This window comes from Dryas octopetala, chromosome 1 (genome assembly GCF_963921425.1).
Source record: "Dryas octopetala chromosome 1, drDryOcto1.1, whole genome shotgun sequence".
NCBI classification, from domain to species: domain Eukaryota; kingdom Viridiplantae; phylum Streptophyta; class Magnoliopsida; order Rosales; family Rosaceae; genus Dryas; species Dryas octopetala.
Genome location: NC_141366.1, coordinates 920,208 through 937,714, shown reverse-complemented (window position 1 = coordinate 937,714; position 17,507 = coordinate 920,208). Strand labels below are relative to the sequence as shown.

Below are 17,507 nucleotides of genomic sequence, written 5' to 3'. Positions count from 1 at the left end.
GAAGACACAACAAAAAGATTGAAATAGAAGAAACCACGCCCTGCACACTGTGGTTGTTGTCCATGTACTGGAGGGTGGGGGTTTCTTGGACCACATTATGTGACCACGCGTTAGTTTGTTTTGTTGTTAGACCCATACGCACCAAATGTTCAAAATCGATGTGGGAAGCACGATAGCATGGATTTTCAATTTTGGTTGTTAGCAAGTCAATCCTTTTTGTGTAGAAAATGGAAGCATGTGATACTTCCCAAATAAGAAATAAGCTAGTGTTAGGACTTATAGGTACTACATCCTAACAAAGCACCCTAATTTTTTAGACAACCAAAGAAACTCTACGATTGAGTTGTGTAATCATTAATTAATGGATATCTTTTTTATCTTTACAACCAATGGGTATATTTCCATACACATGCTTTGTGCAGAAAACAATAGGCTTAGCAAGAAAGTCAAATGATAGATAAACTTCAATCTTCTTTGGAAATAATGAAGAGAAAACATATGGATTATTATTGTTTTCTTTTTTATTTAATATAAAAGGTGGTTATTCAACTTATTCTTATGTATGGCTTTGCACAACATGAACTTAGCCAGAGCTCAGAGGACTGTCATCGATGCAGTTGGCTGTCATCCATTAATATATCCAATCAATTTGCCTCTTTTTCTTGGTTGGCTTTTATCTTAGTCAAGTTAGTAGGTTGAGAATAAACTTGTGTAACCAATTGAGTCAACAAAAAGTATGATCTTCTTGGACCTTATAACTTTGCAATGGAAGAATTGCTGGAGAAGCTTTCAAATTTGGCAAGATATTTACAGCTTTGATGCAGTTATGAGAAGTTTCATATAAAAGGAGTCTTATGGGGTACGCTGCTTTAAATTGTAAAGTAGTGCCCTTTAAAGGTGGTCCCTATTGGGAACATCCTAGCCCTTATCCTTTTTATATGGGCCTTCCCTTGGGCCTCATAGGCCTCGTAGCATAATACCATTGCCTTGAGAAGAGAAAGTGGCTGTTAAAAGACAAAGTTGAAGGCATAGAATTAGGGATTAGGGGGGGATCTGGCTTGGCAAATTTAGTTGAGCAGATAAGGTTGGTTACAAGGCCACCTCTCTTTCTTTCAAACCAACAAGGTCTTATAGAAACACCTACACAAAACAACAAAGAGACCAAAAGGCAACATAATGAGTCCTTCCCAAAACTTTACCTCATTAATTAATTAAACTATCTTAATCTTGCTTGCATATGCAACATATAAACACCATATTGTGGGCCTTGGCATCCTTTGCAACCTTTACAAAATGTGAGCTCACTAAAGCTTTTACCCTTGTTTCAAACCAGATTTTTCATCTTCAAATCCAATGTCTATTTGACTTCTTCCTTATACTATTAACTACATCTATCAACTTCTCATTCTCTTAATCAATGCCTTTTAAAGGACTAATCTATTCGATTTTAATTATTTACACCCTTAAATGCCTTTTAAGTTTCCTTTGTACCTAGTTTCCTAAAAAAAATAAAAATATCCATTCTACCTGTGTAAATAATCTATTTTGTAACTAGATAATATCTCAAGGGCAAAACTATTTAATATATGTCGCTTACTAGTTTATGAAAACAAAACAAGGGAGCCATTTCCGCATATTTGTGGCAAAAAAAATAATCATGTTATTGTAGCGGTGTTATTCACACTTATATATAGGAGTGCATGATGTGCATCAAGTGTTTGAAAGCGTTCTAGAACAAATCTTACAAGAGTTAATTACACTTACACTCCCTGAGGTTTATCGTCTTTTCACATATATCCCATGAGGTTTCAAAAATTACACATACACCCCCTAAGGTTTCAAAACTATTGCATATAACCTCCTATAAGAGAAAAAAATAAATAAACAAAAAAGAAAATATTTGTATTGAGGTTGGACCTTACACCTTGACTAATCTTATTAGGTCATTTCACTCCTTAACATGCTTTTTTGCATAATTTCTCATCATTTTTCATCTTATATAAGGGGTTATATGTAACAATTTTGAAACCTCATGGGGTATATGTGTAATTATTGAAACCCTAGAAAGTGTATGTGAAAAAACGATAAACCTCAAGAGGTGTAAGTGTAATTAACTCAATCTTACAATTTATTTTCTAATTTTAAGCTTTAGATTAGTCAAGTGTATATTATTTTTCAAATAATTTTGGATGACAAATATATCCTTAGCTCATCTAAATCAATGATTGATTACTTTTTTCTTTTGCTGAAAGAAAATAAATGGTAAATTAAAATTCATGGTTTTAGTTAGATTACACTCATGGAGACAAAAAGCCATCAGATATGCACATTCTTGTTGACATTTACGAGCGTGAACTGGGAAGCACACAGATTGACAGACAACACATTTTTATTTTGTTTTATTTTATTTTTTCTGTTGTTGGAAAACACCGTGGGATGTTAAGCATATATGACTTTTGAATGTGGTTTAAAAAGGAACACTCGTATGGTAAAGCAAAGCATAGTCCACTTACCAAAATGACCCTTGTTTTCTAAGTTTCTTACACATACACACTAACATACACAACACATACACACATACCACAGTTTACAGAGTCGCAGACTACAGAGCCAATCAACAAATATCTCTTCACGCTTCTCTCAGCTCTCTCTCTTCGTGTCTTGGTGTTTCAGTTTGGCCAGTTTCTTGGGGGTGCCACACTTGTTGTGCCTCACATGCCAATCCTTAATCTCTTCGAATCTCAAAGTTTCTTGATCTGGGTATCCAATATTTCTCCTTTAGATCATAGTTTCTGCCATTAAAATCTTCATTTTTAATAGCTTTGACTGTTCAAATCCACTGACTGAGGAAAACCCACATCGTGTTTGGTCTTTTCTGAGTCTCTTATGAGTACAATAGATTCTAAGTGAGGGGTTTCTTGTTAAAGATGCACCAAACACTTTTTTCATACCAGGTCAGTGTCATATCTCTCTTCCATCTTTCTTTATATTTTGGGATTGGAATATGCGTTTCATTGTCTATTTTATTACTTTCTATTTTTTATATTTATGGGATTTGGAGGTTGAAGCTTATTGTACTGATTTTGATGGTCAGCTTAGTTCTATCAAGTTCATTATGTATGTTATTCATGATGTCTCATGGATCTTGCTTGTATGGATTTCTGGAGAGTCTGTTGTTTTGGAAGTTCATGTCTTGTTTTTCTTTTGGGTTTCCAGTTATGTGATTTTCCAGATAGTAAATTTTCTTACTTTCATCTTTGTGGGGATGCAGTTTTTCGTCTTTATTTTAGTTTTCTTTATGATTAATTTTGGTGTGTTTTCAACTATCGTGAGTAAACACATATCAATTTCAACTTTATTGGCTGAAAAATCTGAATCTCTGTAAACGTAGTTCATCTTTTGAATCAGTCTCGGGGCATGTGTCCCATATTGAGTGATACAAACTTCATATATTTGGTTGAAATCACAGCAACTCTGCTAATCATATTGGGGTTTTTGACATGTAGCTTTCCTTAATGCCTAATTTGTTTGCTGTACAAAAAGGAAACAACAATTTTCTTAGTCGAGGGACTCGAGGAAATTTATTTCTTCACCCAACTGAGCTTACTTTACTAATCTTTAGCTATCTCAAGTTGAGAATACCATCTTTTGGAAGTCAAAAGAATGGGGTAAAGTGACCTGGAGTTATGATTTTCACTTATTTTCACTTGACAATGAAATTAATAATATGATGTTTCATCATAAGATGCTTTATCTCCAGTTCTTGAGCGCTTGTTGTGATGTCTTATGAAAATGAAATGAGCTCTGGCAGAAGCCACTGTCAAACAAGATGGAGTCATTGCTCTTTTTGACTTTTTAAAGGAAAACGAAACCTAATCTTGAAAGTTTTGCATGTTATAATTGAATTATGAGTCTTAATATTCCATAGTTCATTGTTTATGGGAAGTAGTGGATGCCTGCTAGTAGCCATTTAATTTATTTATTTGGATGAACATTGATTTGATCTGCTATCTGTTGGTCCTTTTATGTTTACCCCATACTGTCTAGCTATTTTGTTGGTTGGTATGTTATGTATAAATCAATGGTGGGATAATCATATCTTCATTTATCATATTGCATATAAGTTGTATAATCCCTGTGTTTTACTGAATATTAGTGGGAAATAGGAATTGTTTTCTTAATTCTTAATTTATACCTACATATATGAAATTTACATCTTTTATGTGTTTTCTTTGTGGCAGAAATCTTTTATTGCATGAACTTTTCTTCTGTGGAGTTTTGAGATTATGGGTAGAGGTAGAGGAAAGGGAAAGAGGTTAACCGTCACCAATCATGATGATCCTGGCAGTGGCGAGGAAGAAAAAATACCTGCACAAAAGAGAAGGGGAAGGCCACTAAAGCCATTAAAGGATGAGATTGATGAAGAAGATGTTGAAAAAATAGAAGCAGATGACAGTGAGAATGGAAAGGCTGGTATCTCAAGCAAGGAGATGAAAAGCCCCTCTGCAGCAGAGAATGGAAAGAAAAGGAAGCGGTACTCACAGGTAAAGGAGAAGTCAGATTCAGTTAAGGAGGAAAATGGTATTGGAACGCGATCAAGCACCGATGACTCAACTAAGTCTAATGGATTTCGACATAATGGGAGCAGGCGGAAAAGCAAGCCCCGTCGAGCCGCTGAAGCCGGTGTTGAATGCAAGTGATAGTATGGTTTCCTATTGCACTGGTTTCTTCCATTCCACGATGCCAGAGAGAAATCACAGGGCAGGAAGGGAGACCTAGTAAATCTCTAGTTTTTTCTTCTTTTTCTGGTTAATTGTTCTTCTTTGGCAATTTCGTATCATTATTCCTTTTTTGATTTCAATTGTGAAATTCGGAATGCATTCTGATGGATGTAGTTTTCCATAGTGCTCTGATATTTTAAATTTTGACTATTTTATTTTTGCATTGTATAATTTGCATTGCGGAACATATTTAAGCAGTTGCTCACTCTTACAGTGTTATCTGTCTTGTTTGCAATTAGTGAGTTAACAGTAAGATTTGTGTCAGATAATTTAACTAAAAGATTTCTATTATGTTCCATACGAGTAACAATTATGAGCAGGTCATCTACGACTTCCCCCTTATTATAGTAATCTTGCTTCTCTGTCAGAACTTTTTCAAGGCATTACTGGAGGGAGAAGTCATCTTCTCCTTATTTAATTTGGTTTTGAAGTGTTATTTTCTAGTGGCTTGTATAACTTGTTTTGGATTTTGGAATGCCATTTGACTTCTTAATTAGCTTTGTGAAAGATTTTAAACTTACTTATGAAAAGGATATTGTTTATTTACAATTCTTAAAAGGCTCAATATAAGCATTGAATCTAAGATAAACAGTTGAGAACTCACACACTTTCTAGACATGCCATCTCAAGATATTTTGTCAGTTAATGAAATCTGCTTTCTTTAGCAATTAGGAGCTCATAAGTTCGTCTAGATAGTTGGAGATTTTTATTACCATGTATTACCTTGTTTTGTGGGTTGCTAATTTATGATAAAAAACCATTTTAGAGGAGATTATTTATGAGAGGCCTCAAGTAAAAAGATTGGTATTCTGAATCTTGAAGGAGTTGAATGGATCTTTCCTGGAAATTTTATTCTCTGAAGAGTCTTAAACAAGAAAATTGTTTGCTTTGTTACTAGAGACCAAAGGATTACTTTCTGGATCCTAGTTAAGGTTTTGCACTGGCTTGAAAACGTTGACTAGAGCGAACCTCATACCGGTTTCAAGTGATTTTGTAAGGTTACTCGGCACTTGGACAGGTAAATTTATTTGCGTATGATTTAAATAGTGAAATTTACATATTGTAGTACTGAGTCTAGTGATAATCATGATTTTAGCTTATTGGTTTTCATGATTCAATCTCTTAAGTTTAACCTTAGAAGAGAAAGTGATGATAACCCCAGGTAGAACAATGAATCTCTGTTTTCCCTCAGCTACCGTCTGAGGGCTGTGATATGATGCTACCCTGTTTACATGGTTATTCCTCATGACTGCAATGTTGGATTTCTGATGACAATTTCTTGCAGTTTGGACAGTTTTTTTTACTTTAATCCTATGTGAAAGAAATTTTGGGCTTTTGAGTTTACTAACGTAAGGCTGATATTGAGCTAGATTTTAGATGTTTATTCAAGCTTGGTATATATTTCCTTTTCAACTGTTTCCCATGGCATTTATACCAAAAAAAAAGAGAGAGCAATTCCTCAAAGTATGTGAAAATAAATAAATGAATCAAGGAGCAATTACTCCTTAGACTCCAAGTCGACAGGGTTATTTTTGGTGAAGGAGCCCAAAAGGCAATCTGACAAACATGAGGCCCAAAGGCCCAGGTTGCTGACAATAATTTTGTTGGATCGGATCTCTTAATTAGGAGTGAGCATAACTGCACGATTTGGTTCAGTGTTTTTGGTCTTGTACAATTGTATACCAACCCAATCCGAGCTAATCAAGTTAAGAAAATTGCAAACGAATATGGGTTTTAACAGCCAGGTCTCCTTCGGTGGCTACACGACCAGAGCTCTCTCAGTGTCTTAGTGCTTTCCAGATCTATAATTTCGGCTATATGCTTTTGTCTTCTGACTCTTCTCTTTCCTTTTTTTGTCTATATGGACCTTGGTTTCTTGTTCCTGTTGGGATCTTTTTTTAGGCCCTTCTTTCTTCTTCTCTTGCTCGCTGAGCTTAATGAAGCTTATTTGACCAAAACAAAAAAACAGCCAGGTCTCTATTCAGATTTTATAAACAGTTGCAGAGTCACGGATAAGAAAAATCCAAATATTATTTGGCCCATTATGTATTTAATTAACTTATGATTAGAAAATTAAGATCAGTTAGCTTAGCTAGATATATAAATGTTTAGATGTTAGTTAAGTGTTAAATATAAGCATGATAATATATTTTTATTTGTATATGCATAAGATTGACGAAGACGACTAAGCTTATCCCTTATGCCTTATGTATATACCCATCAAGTGGAAATATTGCAATAAATATGCTTATGCCTTCCAGAACAAATTTGATTTTAAGATAAACATGCACTAGTCTTGATTTTTGTTTTCTAATCCACAGACAATTCAGACTTCAGAGAGCCACAAATTATTTATTTAATTTTTCCTTTGAAATTTCAAGGAACTCAACATCATTTCAAGTCAAGATGAGATTTATTTTCTCAATCATTTACTTTTCAATTTTCCATGGCCTCACAAATGGACTTTCTTCCCCTGTTCTCAAACAACTTTATCCTCATTAATTAATTAATTTTAAACGATTCAACCGCTGTATGTACAGTGTGTTCTTGTGTGTCTTGAAAAATATAGCAAAGGTGCATGTCTTATCCAAAAACTAACTAATCGTATTTAATGAGGAAGGCTTGTTTGGTAGTGTTTTTAAAATTCTTAAAAGTATTCTTAAATACTCAAAAGCACTTTTATTTGTGTTTGGTAAAAATAATAAAAGCGGTTTTTGGGTTAAAAAAATACTTTGAAGGAGGAAGCTTACATTTATAAGAAACACACTTTGATTTTTTTCAAAAAAATTTATGTATTTCTAATAAAATGGCTTCTAGTGAAAACACTACTAAGTAAAAGCGTTTCATGCATAAGCACTCCTAAACAAGCCTAAAGTTTTATGTTTTTATTTAAGAAAAATGAAGAAATTATATCTCATATCTACAATTTATTTAATTATCAAAATCGTCTATATTTTAAGACATCCTTTAAAGATCATTCATACCCAAAAAAAAAAAATTCAACAAAATTATAAATTGTTTAGCCAGCTTATTATCATCAACATTATTTCAATTTTATCATAAATTAATTACTAAATAATTATTAATTTGGCTGATTTTTCATAAAAATAATCCTTAAGAAGGAATCTAAAAATGGACAATTCCAATTATTGAATGTTTTCATTTTTATCTGAATAGGATGTTTTAATTTTGTTTAAACTGAGGAGTGAGGACTGACATTGTCACTTAAAGCCTCCTCCTCATTTAATTATTATTTGTATGTATCCTTGTCTCTTGATTAATTAATTAATTAATCACCCATTTATTATTTATTTATTTATCACATGTGTAGTTCCTCTATATAAACGCCATGACAGGAAGAGGCAACCAAAGTGATTAAGCTAGATCAGCAAAACCCAGGGCCCAGGCCATGGCAATAACATTAATGCAATTAGGGTCGTCGCCTTTGCTGTTAGGCATATTCCAGCTGCTACTACTTGGCTTTGCATTGCCAAGTACCAAAGCTAATATTACACCCACTCACTATGACACTGCTTTCCTCAACAGGTCCAGTTTTCCAGCAGGTTTCATATTTGGCACAGCTTCATCATCTTACCAGGTCAGTCCTATATGGCTCTTAATTACTAATTACCTCTTAATTTCAGTTTCAATTATATATAGTTACCAATTTATTAAGAATGCATGCATGTGTAAATTGGATCTCAGTATGAAGGTGCTGCAAATGAAGGTGGCAGAGGACCAAGTATATGGGATACCTACACCCACAAACATCCAGGTGCAGATATTTCTACAGCTATAGCTTAAGCTTTTTCTTTTTCTTTTTCTTTTTCTTCTCATCCCTAGCTATCTAGCTACTTTCTAACTTTCTAATCGATCAAATTATTAATATATCAGTTGATTAGATAATATTCAATGGGAGACAAATTAATTAAGCTAATTGTGGTATTATATTTATCACCAAGCAAAACGCTACATATATAATTGCAAATTTTCAAAGGTCCACTGATTGATTAATTATTTTATTTCTTTTCTAATGTACGTTCATGTCTTATCTGGAGTCTTTTTCAATTAATTGCAGAAAGGATCACGGATGGCACCAATGGAGATGTGGCCAATGATGAATATCACCGCTATAAGGTTCAATCAATTTTGATCACATCATTTACAACAAAAAAAATATGACAAATAATACACCTATACCTTACTTTTTAGGTCCTTAAATTCTTATTATATTTTTTGTGTTATATTTTCAGGAAGATGTGGGGATTATGAAGAATATGGGGTTGGATGCTTATAGGTTCTCTATCTCATGGTCTAGAGTCTTACCAAGTAAGTTCATCAATATAACCAAAAGTATGTTAATGCGTCACATATATATATATATATATAAGGATCATAATTCTTCAATTGAGAAATTTAAGAGTTCAACTTTGAATCTGAACCACATTATATTTGATCCAAATTTCAAAGCCAATACGTAATTTAATTATAATCTTCTCGAATCTCGATTATTCTATTTAATTTACAGAATATTGAGTTAATATTTGCTTATTTATCTTGTTTTGTTCTAATTACTAGATGGAAAGCTCACTGGAGGCGTGAACAAGGAAGGAGTCAAATACTACAACAATCTCATCAATGAACTCCTACATAATGGTTATCTCATACCTCGCATCAATGTCTAATCACATGCATATGCATATATATATATATATGTAAAACATGTATAGAATTGTTCTCTTATTAGAGAATTTATATTGCTAAATTGTAAATCTCAACCATTAATGAGATTAAATTTTATCTTAAATTCTTAATGTGTGGTCATATTCACAATTTGACAAAATAATATATATTATTGATCTATACATGCACTCATAAATGAAACATTAATTAATCAATTTTTTTCTATTACAATACTGCAGGTTTAAAGCCATTTGTGACACTCTTCCACTGGGATCTTCCCCAAACTTTAGAAGATGAATATGGTGGTTTTTTAAGCCCTCACATTGTGTAAGTGTACAAATTTTATCCTCAATTGATCAATATTGAATCAAATTAATACTACTATATCTACATATATACGTTTTGAAATTAGTATGCCATGCAATGTTTTTTAATTTTTCTAAACACTTTATGACTTTAATTATTATGTTGTGCAGCAATCACTTTCGGGACTATGCAGAAGTTTGTTATAAAGAATTTGGTGATCGAGTAAAGCATTGGATCACGTTGAATGAGCCATGGAGCTATTCTAATGGTGGTTACACCTTCGGGTTGTTGGCACCGGGACGGTGTTCTGCTTGGATGCAACTAAACTGCACCGGCGGCGATTCGGCTACTGAACCGTATTTGGTGGGCCACCACCTGCTCCTTTCTCATGCCGCTGCTGTAAAATTGTACAAGGACAAATATCAGACATCTCAAAAAGGTTTGATAGGAATAACGCTAGTGTCACATTGGTTTGTTCCTGTTTCTGAGGCAAAGCACCATAAAAATGCTGCATTACGATCTTTGGATTTTATGCTTGGATGGTAAGTAGAGAATGACTCAATTTTTTGTTATAATCTTCAATTAGCTGCATTGTTCATCTAATATGTTACTATAATATGTTTTTATTATAAGGTTGTTAGACTATCTATTTTTGTTATACAAAATCTTAAATAATATACTAATTTGTTCGTAGGTTTATGGATCCGTTGACAAATGGTGACTATCCACACAGCATGCGATCTCTGGTTGGAAACCGATTACCCAAATTCACGAAAGAGCAATCCAAGTTACTAATCGGGTCATTTGATTTTCTTGGATTGAATTACTACACTACTTACTATGCAGCCTATGCACCTCATCATAACTCTGTAAATGCAAGCTACTTGACTGATGCTCGTGCTAATCAAACAAGTCCGTACAAATTCAAAACTTAATTACGTACTTTTTGCTAATATAATTTAATTTCTTATAATTAATTTATAAGTTGGATTTTGAAATTCATATATTTATGTTGTGGCAGCTGAGCTTAATGGGGTCCCCATTGGTCCAAAGGTACGCAGCAAATTTGATATTTACTTCCTTTTTATTTTCCTTTCCATATCACGAGCTTAAGTTAATACTCCATCCAAAAAAAGAGCTTTACTTAATATATAGGCTTAATTATTGATTTACCACCCAAAACTGTAACTCATTCCCACTTTACCACCTGAAAGTTTTTTTGTCCCAGATTACCACCTGTAACTTACATCCGTGTCCCATTTTACCTTGTTCCGTCAACAATTCCGTTAATGCTGACGATCTGGCCGTTAATGCTGACGTGGCGCGCTAGATGTGCGCCACGTGTCACATTTTTTTTTTTCACATTTTTTTATTTTTATAAACTTTGAAAATTAATTAAAAATAGCTCCAAACTCAGAAAAATACACGAAAAATTCCTACGGACTCATCTTGACTAGCACTAATTTACTATAAGGTTAAATTACCAATTTGCCCTCTAAAAATTTTCAAAAAAATTAGAAAGTCCAAATTTATTTCTAAAAAATTAAAATAAATTTTCCTCTATTAAATAAATTCTAGAAAAAATTCTAGAATTTTCGTAAACTCTTGGACAAATTCTCAAAAATATTTTGAAAAATTACCAAAAGCTTGTTTTAGAGAATTATTTCGAGACTTTACAGAAATTTTAGAATTTTTCTAGAATTTATTTTATAGGGAATTTTATTTTTCTCTAAGACCGAGAGGTCTTTTGGGTAGCAAGTGTTCACGAGAAAGGTATTGTTAGTTTTTAGAAGACTAACGGTGCAGACCTCATATTTTTTGGAGTTCGGGAGATTATTCTATGAATTTTCAAAGAGTCTAGAGTATTTTAATTTTCTAGAAATAAATTTGGACTTTCCAAATTTTTTGGAAATTTTTAGAGGGAAAATTGGCATTTTGACCCCATAGTAAATTAGTACTAGTTAAGACAAGTCGGTAGGAATTTTCCGTGTATTTTTCTAAGTTCGGAGCTATTTTTAATTAATTTTCAAAGTTTATAAAAATAGAAAAATCAAAAAAAATCAAAAAATACAAAAAAATTGTGACACGTGGCGCACATCCAGCGTGCCACGTCAGCATTAACGGAATTGTTGACGGAACAAGGTAAAATGGGACACGAATGTAAGTTATAGGTGATAATCTGGGACAAAAAAACTTTCAGGTGGTAAAGTGGGAATGAGTTACAATTTTGGGTGGTAAATCGATAATTAAGCCTAATATATATGATGTGGGTCAATAATTAATTATTTTTATTAATTTTACCCTAATTATTAATCAACCATCTTTTCTCTCCGATTCATCTTTGATGTTGCAGGCTGCTTCAGATTGGCTATATGTTTATCCAAGAGGAATTCGAGATCTTTTGCTATACACAAAGAGCAAGTATCATGATCCACTAATTTACATTACCGAGAATGGTAATTATTTTTAAGTCTAACTAATTAATTGCAATCTATATATATCAATGTTTATGCTCATTTATTTACATAATCGTACGCATATATGATATACATTGTAGGCATTGATGAGTTCAATGATCCCAAATTATCACTTGAGCAAGCCCTTAATGACACTCAGAGAGTTGACTACTACTATCGTCACCTTTATTATCTTCAAAGAGCAATCAAGTAAGTGTTTATATATGTATAAGTTAGTATTCTCTTGTTAGACAGTGTTATAAATCCATAAATATGGTCAGACTGAATATGATTTATATATTCAGTCAAGTGTAGTCATTTCACAGCTGACATCAATACCTAATTTAACTTGATTATTTATATAATTTGTGCAGGGATGGTGTCAATGTGAAGGGGTACTTCGCATGGTCATTACTAGACAATTTTGAATGGGGTTCCGGTTACACTGTTCGGTTTGGTATCAACTATGTGGACTACAGCGATGCGCAGAAAAGATATTCAAAACTCTCGGCACACTGGTTCAAGAGTTTCCTCAACAAGTACTATTGATGAAATCCAATCCGATTTGGATACACATATTTTAAGCAGATGATCATTCCACTCTTAATTTCCATTTGTACGTTCTTTAACAATGTGAATGGTATTTGTGTATGAACAAAAATAAAATGTCAATTGAGTGATCAAATTCCTTACTGATGGATACAATTTTTTTATTTTTTTTGTCCCATGAATGCATCATTCCATTAAAAGAAAGCCTAAAAGGCAAAGTACAATCAACAAACAACTCAAACTAAAAAGTCAAAACCAGAAACTAGACAACCAATTAAACTACAGCAGCACTACCTCAAATTAAGAAACTAACTACATCCAAAACAGTACAGACAAAACCACAACAAAGCAAAAACGAATCAAAAGGAAGTCCATCAGCAACAAGAATACCCAAAAGAAACTTACTAATTAATTAGTACATTGCAGTACTAATTCAACTGCTCTGCATGCATATGTTTCATTACTGTGTGTGAAAGAAATTTTTGGCTTTTGAGATGCTTATTCTAGTTTTTAATATATTTACTGTGTTAAGAGTCTTAAGACAAAAAAACATATATATATATTTTCTGTGTGTGTAATTTGCAGGGCCCAAAAGCCAAGTAGAACAACAAAGAGAGCGTGAGCGTGGCCCAAAAAAGCGCAAGTCAACTGGTTGCTGACATTTATTCGTACTGGATTCGATTACTTAAGCAGGAGTGAGCTTGACTGCGTGATTTGGGCCAATGTGTTTGGACTTGTACAATTGTATACCAACCCGACCCGCGCTAATTGGGTTAAGAAAAATGCAAAACGAATATACGCTGTTGTTAAAGATGTCATTGGAGTTCAACCCAATTGAATGTCAAAGGAAAAAGATAAAGTTGAGAAGCAAAACCGTACAATTTATAATGGTGGAAAACAAGTGACGTTAGAGGTGGGTTACAAAGTGACAAAAGTGTCATCCCTTTCAACTTTCAAATTTTAAATTGCATTGTTGTCAATTTTAGGAGTAGATTTAATTGGTTGCTTAGAATTGTCAGTTTGTCACAATTTTATTTTGTATTTTATATCTGCCACTCAGTCAAGAGTGAAGACAAATCATCTCCCTGTTTATTTTTTACTTCACATGAATCACGTTACCTGACTCATAAAAGTACAAAATATATAAATATGATAAGCCACAAGGCCCACAACGTTGTCTGTACTTTTATAATTTATAAATGAGATATGTCTGCTTAGCTTACTAGTAGGCTAGTAGCTAATACAAACATGACCGACAAATAGATTCTTTTAGCGAGCTCTTGGTTTCCATCTATTCACTTTCACTGCATTCCGCGCTCCATTTATACTGACAATTCAGCACACAATTAATAAGCGAATATGCGTGTCATCGAGTAATGTTCTTCACATGATTTTGAGGGTATACGTGGATATAGATTCACCTCATTCTTTTTTAGAATATAGAATGATGTTTATAAATTAGAATATAGAATGATGTTTATAAAGATATTATATTAAGAACTCTAAAATTTTAAACTTGCTAAATCATAATATAAAGGTAAATAAACTAAATTCGAGCGTTCGGTGCAGAGAAATTTTGCATACCAAATAGTCGACGTCGCACGTTTGCACTGGGCTCATTATATATAACTTGCTTTGTACCTTATTTAATAAAGAAATATATATGTACTTCAACAACAAGGTCTTTTCGGATAATTTTATAAGCATTTGCACAGTCATATATATAAATATATATATATATAGGATAACAAAATCAAAAAGATTATTTGACCCATATATTATATATTTAATTAAACAATGACTATAAAATTAAGACCAGCTAGATGCAAAAATGTTTGGATGCTGAGGGAGGGACTTACATGTCCGGGATACCACAATTGGTATCCCTCTCTCTATTTCTCACCTACCTCTCTTTCTCTCTCTCCTCTCTTCTTCTCTATTTTTCTCTCCGCTGTTACACAAACCTTCTCTAGGATGCTTGTTAACACTTAGTAATCATCCAAACATTTATGTATAGACTAAATGGGAACAAAAAAGGTTTTCAAAGTACGTAACTTTAACGCCAAATGTTATTTTTTGTTCTTGTATTTTGACAATATTTTCACTTTTGTCTGTGTTTTTTTAATTTTAATAATTTTGGCACCATACTTCTATTACAATAGCAATTAAGTTCATTTTATCAAATCCGTCAATTTTAATGACAGAAAACATCAAGTTAAACGAAATTTCAAAAGTATTGTGAAAATTGGATGATAATATTTCGTTGAACAAGTCTATAGCATACATGGAAGAATCATTCGTCTAGAATCCAGAACATTAAGATAAACTCGATCAAGGAACTCAAAATCATTTTGAAATCAAGATGAGATTAATTTTCTGTACCAAACTTTTACTTTTCATATGGCCCCACAGGGAAATTGTCTTTTTCCCTTTTCTCACAATAATTTTATCATCATAAATCATATTATAATAATGATAAGTTTCATGTGGGGTAGATATGCAGCTTTGAAAATAATTGGTAGAGAAGTAAATACTAAAAATACTAAATAGTTAACATACATGTTTTCCTCACCGGCCACTGTCATACTTGTTGAGAGTAATGTGGAGCAATGTCCCACATCGGAAAACTATAGTTTAACATATGTGCTTATAAGTCTTGGGCCTCTCCACCCATTGCCAATTGGTTTTGGGTTGGATGCTCTAATTCTATCATGGTATCAGAGCTTGGTTATCCGCGTGTAAGGCCCAACGGCCACACGTGCTCCCACGTCACCCAATACAATTTGTTCACGTGTAAGGCTCAAAATATCGCCACACGTGCGGGGGCGTGTTGAGAGTAATGTGGAGCAATGTCCCACATCGGAAAACTAGAGTTTAATATATGTGCTTATAAGTCTTGGGCCTCTCCACCCATTGCCAATTGGTTTTGGGTTGGATGCTCTAATTCTATCAATACTGTCATATGTGATCCCGGATCCAGCTTCTCTGCATTTCAAGATTTAATGCCTTTACGAAAAAAAATAAAAACTTCCAAACTAGTCGTTCTCCACTTTATACTTTTTAACCCAAATAAACTTCTTCATCTTTTTGGTAAAAAAAAAAAAACCTTCTTCATCTTTAGGTGAGAGTAGTTGGGGTCCTGGGGATGCCAATCAGTACTCTAGCCACAATACACTCCTTTGGGACTTTTCTGCTTTGATTTGTCTTATGTGGTTTAGTAATTCCCTATGTGGGAAATTTATGAGTTTTGGTTTTTCAGGCTTTCGTCTGGCCATAATCTTTTTATTTTTTTAATTTCTTTAAGAAAAGAGAAACCTTAATTTGGTGGCTTTTTGAACATGCACGGAACGGAACCAGAGTTATTTTACTCCAAACTGAATATTTTTAACTTTAAAAAAAGAAATTCAAGAACAAGACTCAATAAACTGTATTAAAACTACAAAAGACTTATAGCAAATGTTGAATACAATTAATTCATTGAATGGCTTTCACAATACCAAATCTAACATCGACATAAGAAAGATGGAGAAAATGGTTTTAGATGCAATGAAGGTAAAAGCATAGAGATTGATGTAGGGGTGAAAAAGATTGATCAAGATAGCTTCTTCTCAAAGCTAAAGAACAAAAAGATGGGTTTGTTTCAACGTAATGCTAAACATAGAGGTTTTTATTTTTTATTTTTTTTATTTTTATTTTTTTATGTAAATGTTAATTAAGAGAGTTTAACATAGAAATTGTATATTTTTATTAAAATATTAAATAAGCTGATGTAGTCTCCTCTAACCATTGGATTGCTTAATGTGGCCTCCTTTAATTAAATGAGTTCATCATGAGAGAGAAGAGATAATTGAGATGATGAACTCTATTCTGGACTCATTTAATTAGTTTTAAGAACAAAATTCATCCTCAAATATAAAGACCCAAACATTGTTCATCATTGAAATGTACCTAACAGTATATAGTCTTGAAAGGCAGATAGCCGGATCCTGCATGTGATCCCTATGATATATATGCTGCAGTCTTAAGAATGATAGTGTCCGAAAGTTTCATTACGAACCTTTCAAAATAATTGGTATAGAAGTAAATAGTTACCCCACATGTTTTCCTGACCCTACATGTTAATTGCTAAATGGCAGAGTCATGTGATCCCTATCAGATATTGCTGTAGTCTTAAGAATGATAGTGTACGATATCAAAATTTCAAAATTTCTTTTTCTTATGATAATTTTAAAATATTTTTTTTTTATCGTGTTATGAAGAAATATTATTAGAACAGTCCCATCAGTATATATATATTTTTTTATTTGGTCGAAAGTCTTATGACTCTTATTTCGTCGAAAGTTCCATCATTATATATATATATATATACAGGCTCCTTCTATTGAGGTATACCTTAACTTATTTATGTTGAGGTATACCCTCTTGGGGCCCACACGAGTCGTTTTGTGTCAATCCGAACCATTCATTTTTTACATCTCCATTGATAGATCATCCTTGCAAAAAATTAGTCAAATCGGAAATCATTTGCCTATCTAACTTTGATCAAATAAATGGACGAACCAAATATTTTCGATAAAACCGTTCATTTGTTTTATCAAAGTTAGAAGACAAATGATTTCGGATTTGATTAATATTTTGCAAGGATGATCTATCAATGAAAATGATCCTTGCGAACGGTTCGGATCGCCACAAAATGACTCGTGTGGGCCCCAACAAGGTCATACCTCAACAT

At 33.1% G+C, this 17,507-nt stretch overlaps 2 protein-coding genes across 2 annotated transcripts; both read left to right on the top strand.

The window, feature by feature from the left end:
- Positions 1-2,568: 2,568 nt before the first annotated feature.
- Positions 2,569-5,002, top strand: LOC147296088 (uncharacterized). The gene is made up of 2 exons (XM_086230101.1): positions 2,569-2,954; positions 4,242-5,002. Exon 2 carries the CDS (start codon positions 4,287-4,289, stop codon positions 4,698-4,700), a length of 414 nt encoding a protein of 137 aa, XP_086086227.1. The 5' UTR covers positions 2,569-2,954; positions 4,242-4,286; the 3' UTR covers positions 4,701-5,002.
- A 3,133-nt stretch (positions 5,003-8,135) lies between these two features.
- On the top strand, positions 8,136-12,909 carry LOC147296087 (beta-glucosidase 12-like). The gene is made up of 12 exons (XM_086230098.1): positions 8,136-8,379; positions 8,487-8,556; positions 8,860-8,918; positions 9,035-9,110; positions 9,360-9,437; positions 9,704-9,791; positions 9,941-10,312; positions 10,465-10,682; positions 10,792-10,823; positions 12,124-12,226; positions 12,328-12,436; positions 12,601-12,909. The coding sequence occupies exons 1-12, from the start codon at positions 8,191-8,193 to the stop codon at positions 12,773-12,775; spliced, it is 1,569 nt and encodes a 522-aa protein (XP_086086224.1). The 5' UTR covers positions 8,136-8,190; the 3' UTR covers positions 12,776-12,909.
- Positions 12,910-17,507: the final 4,598 nt, after the last annotated feature.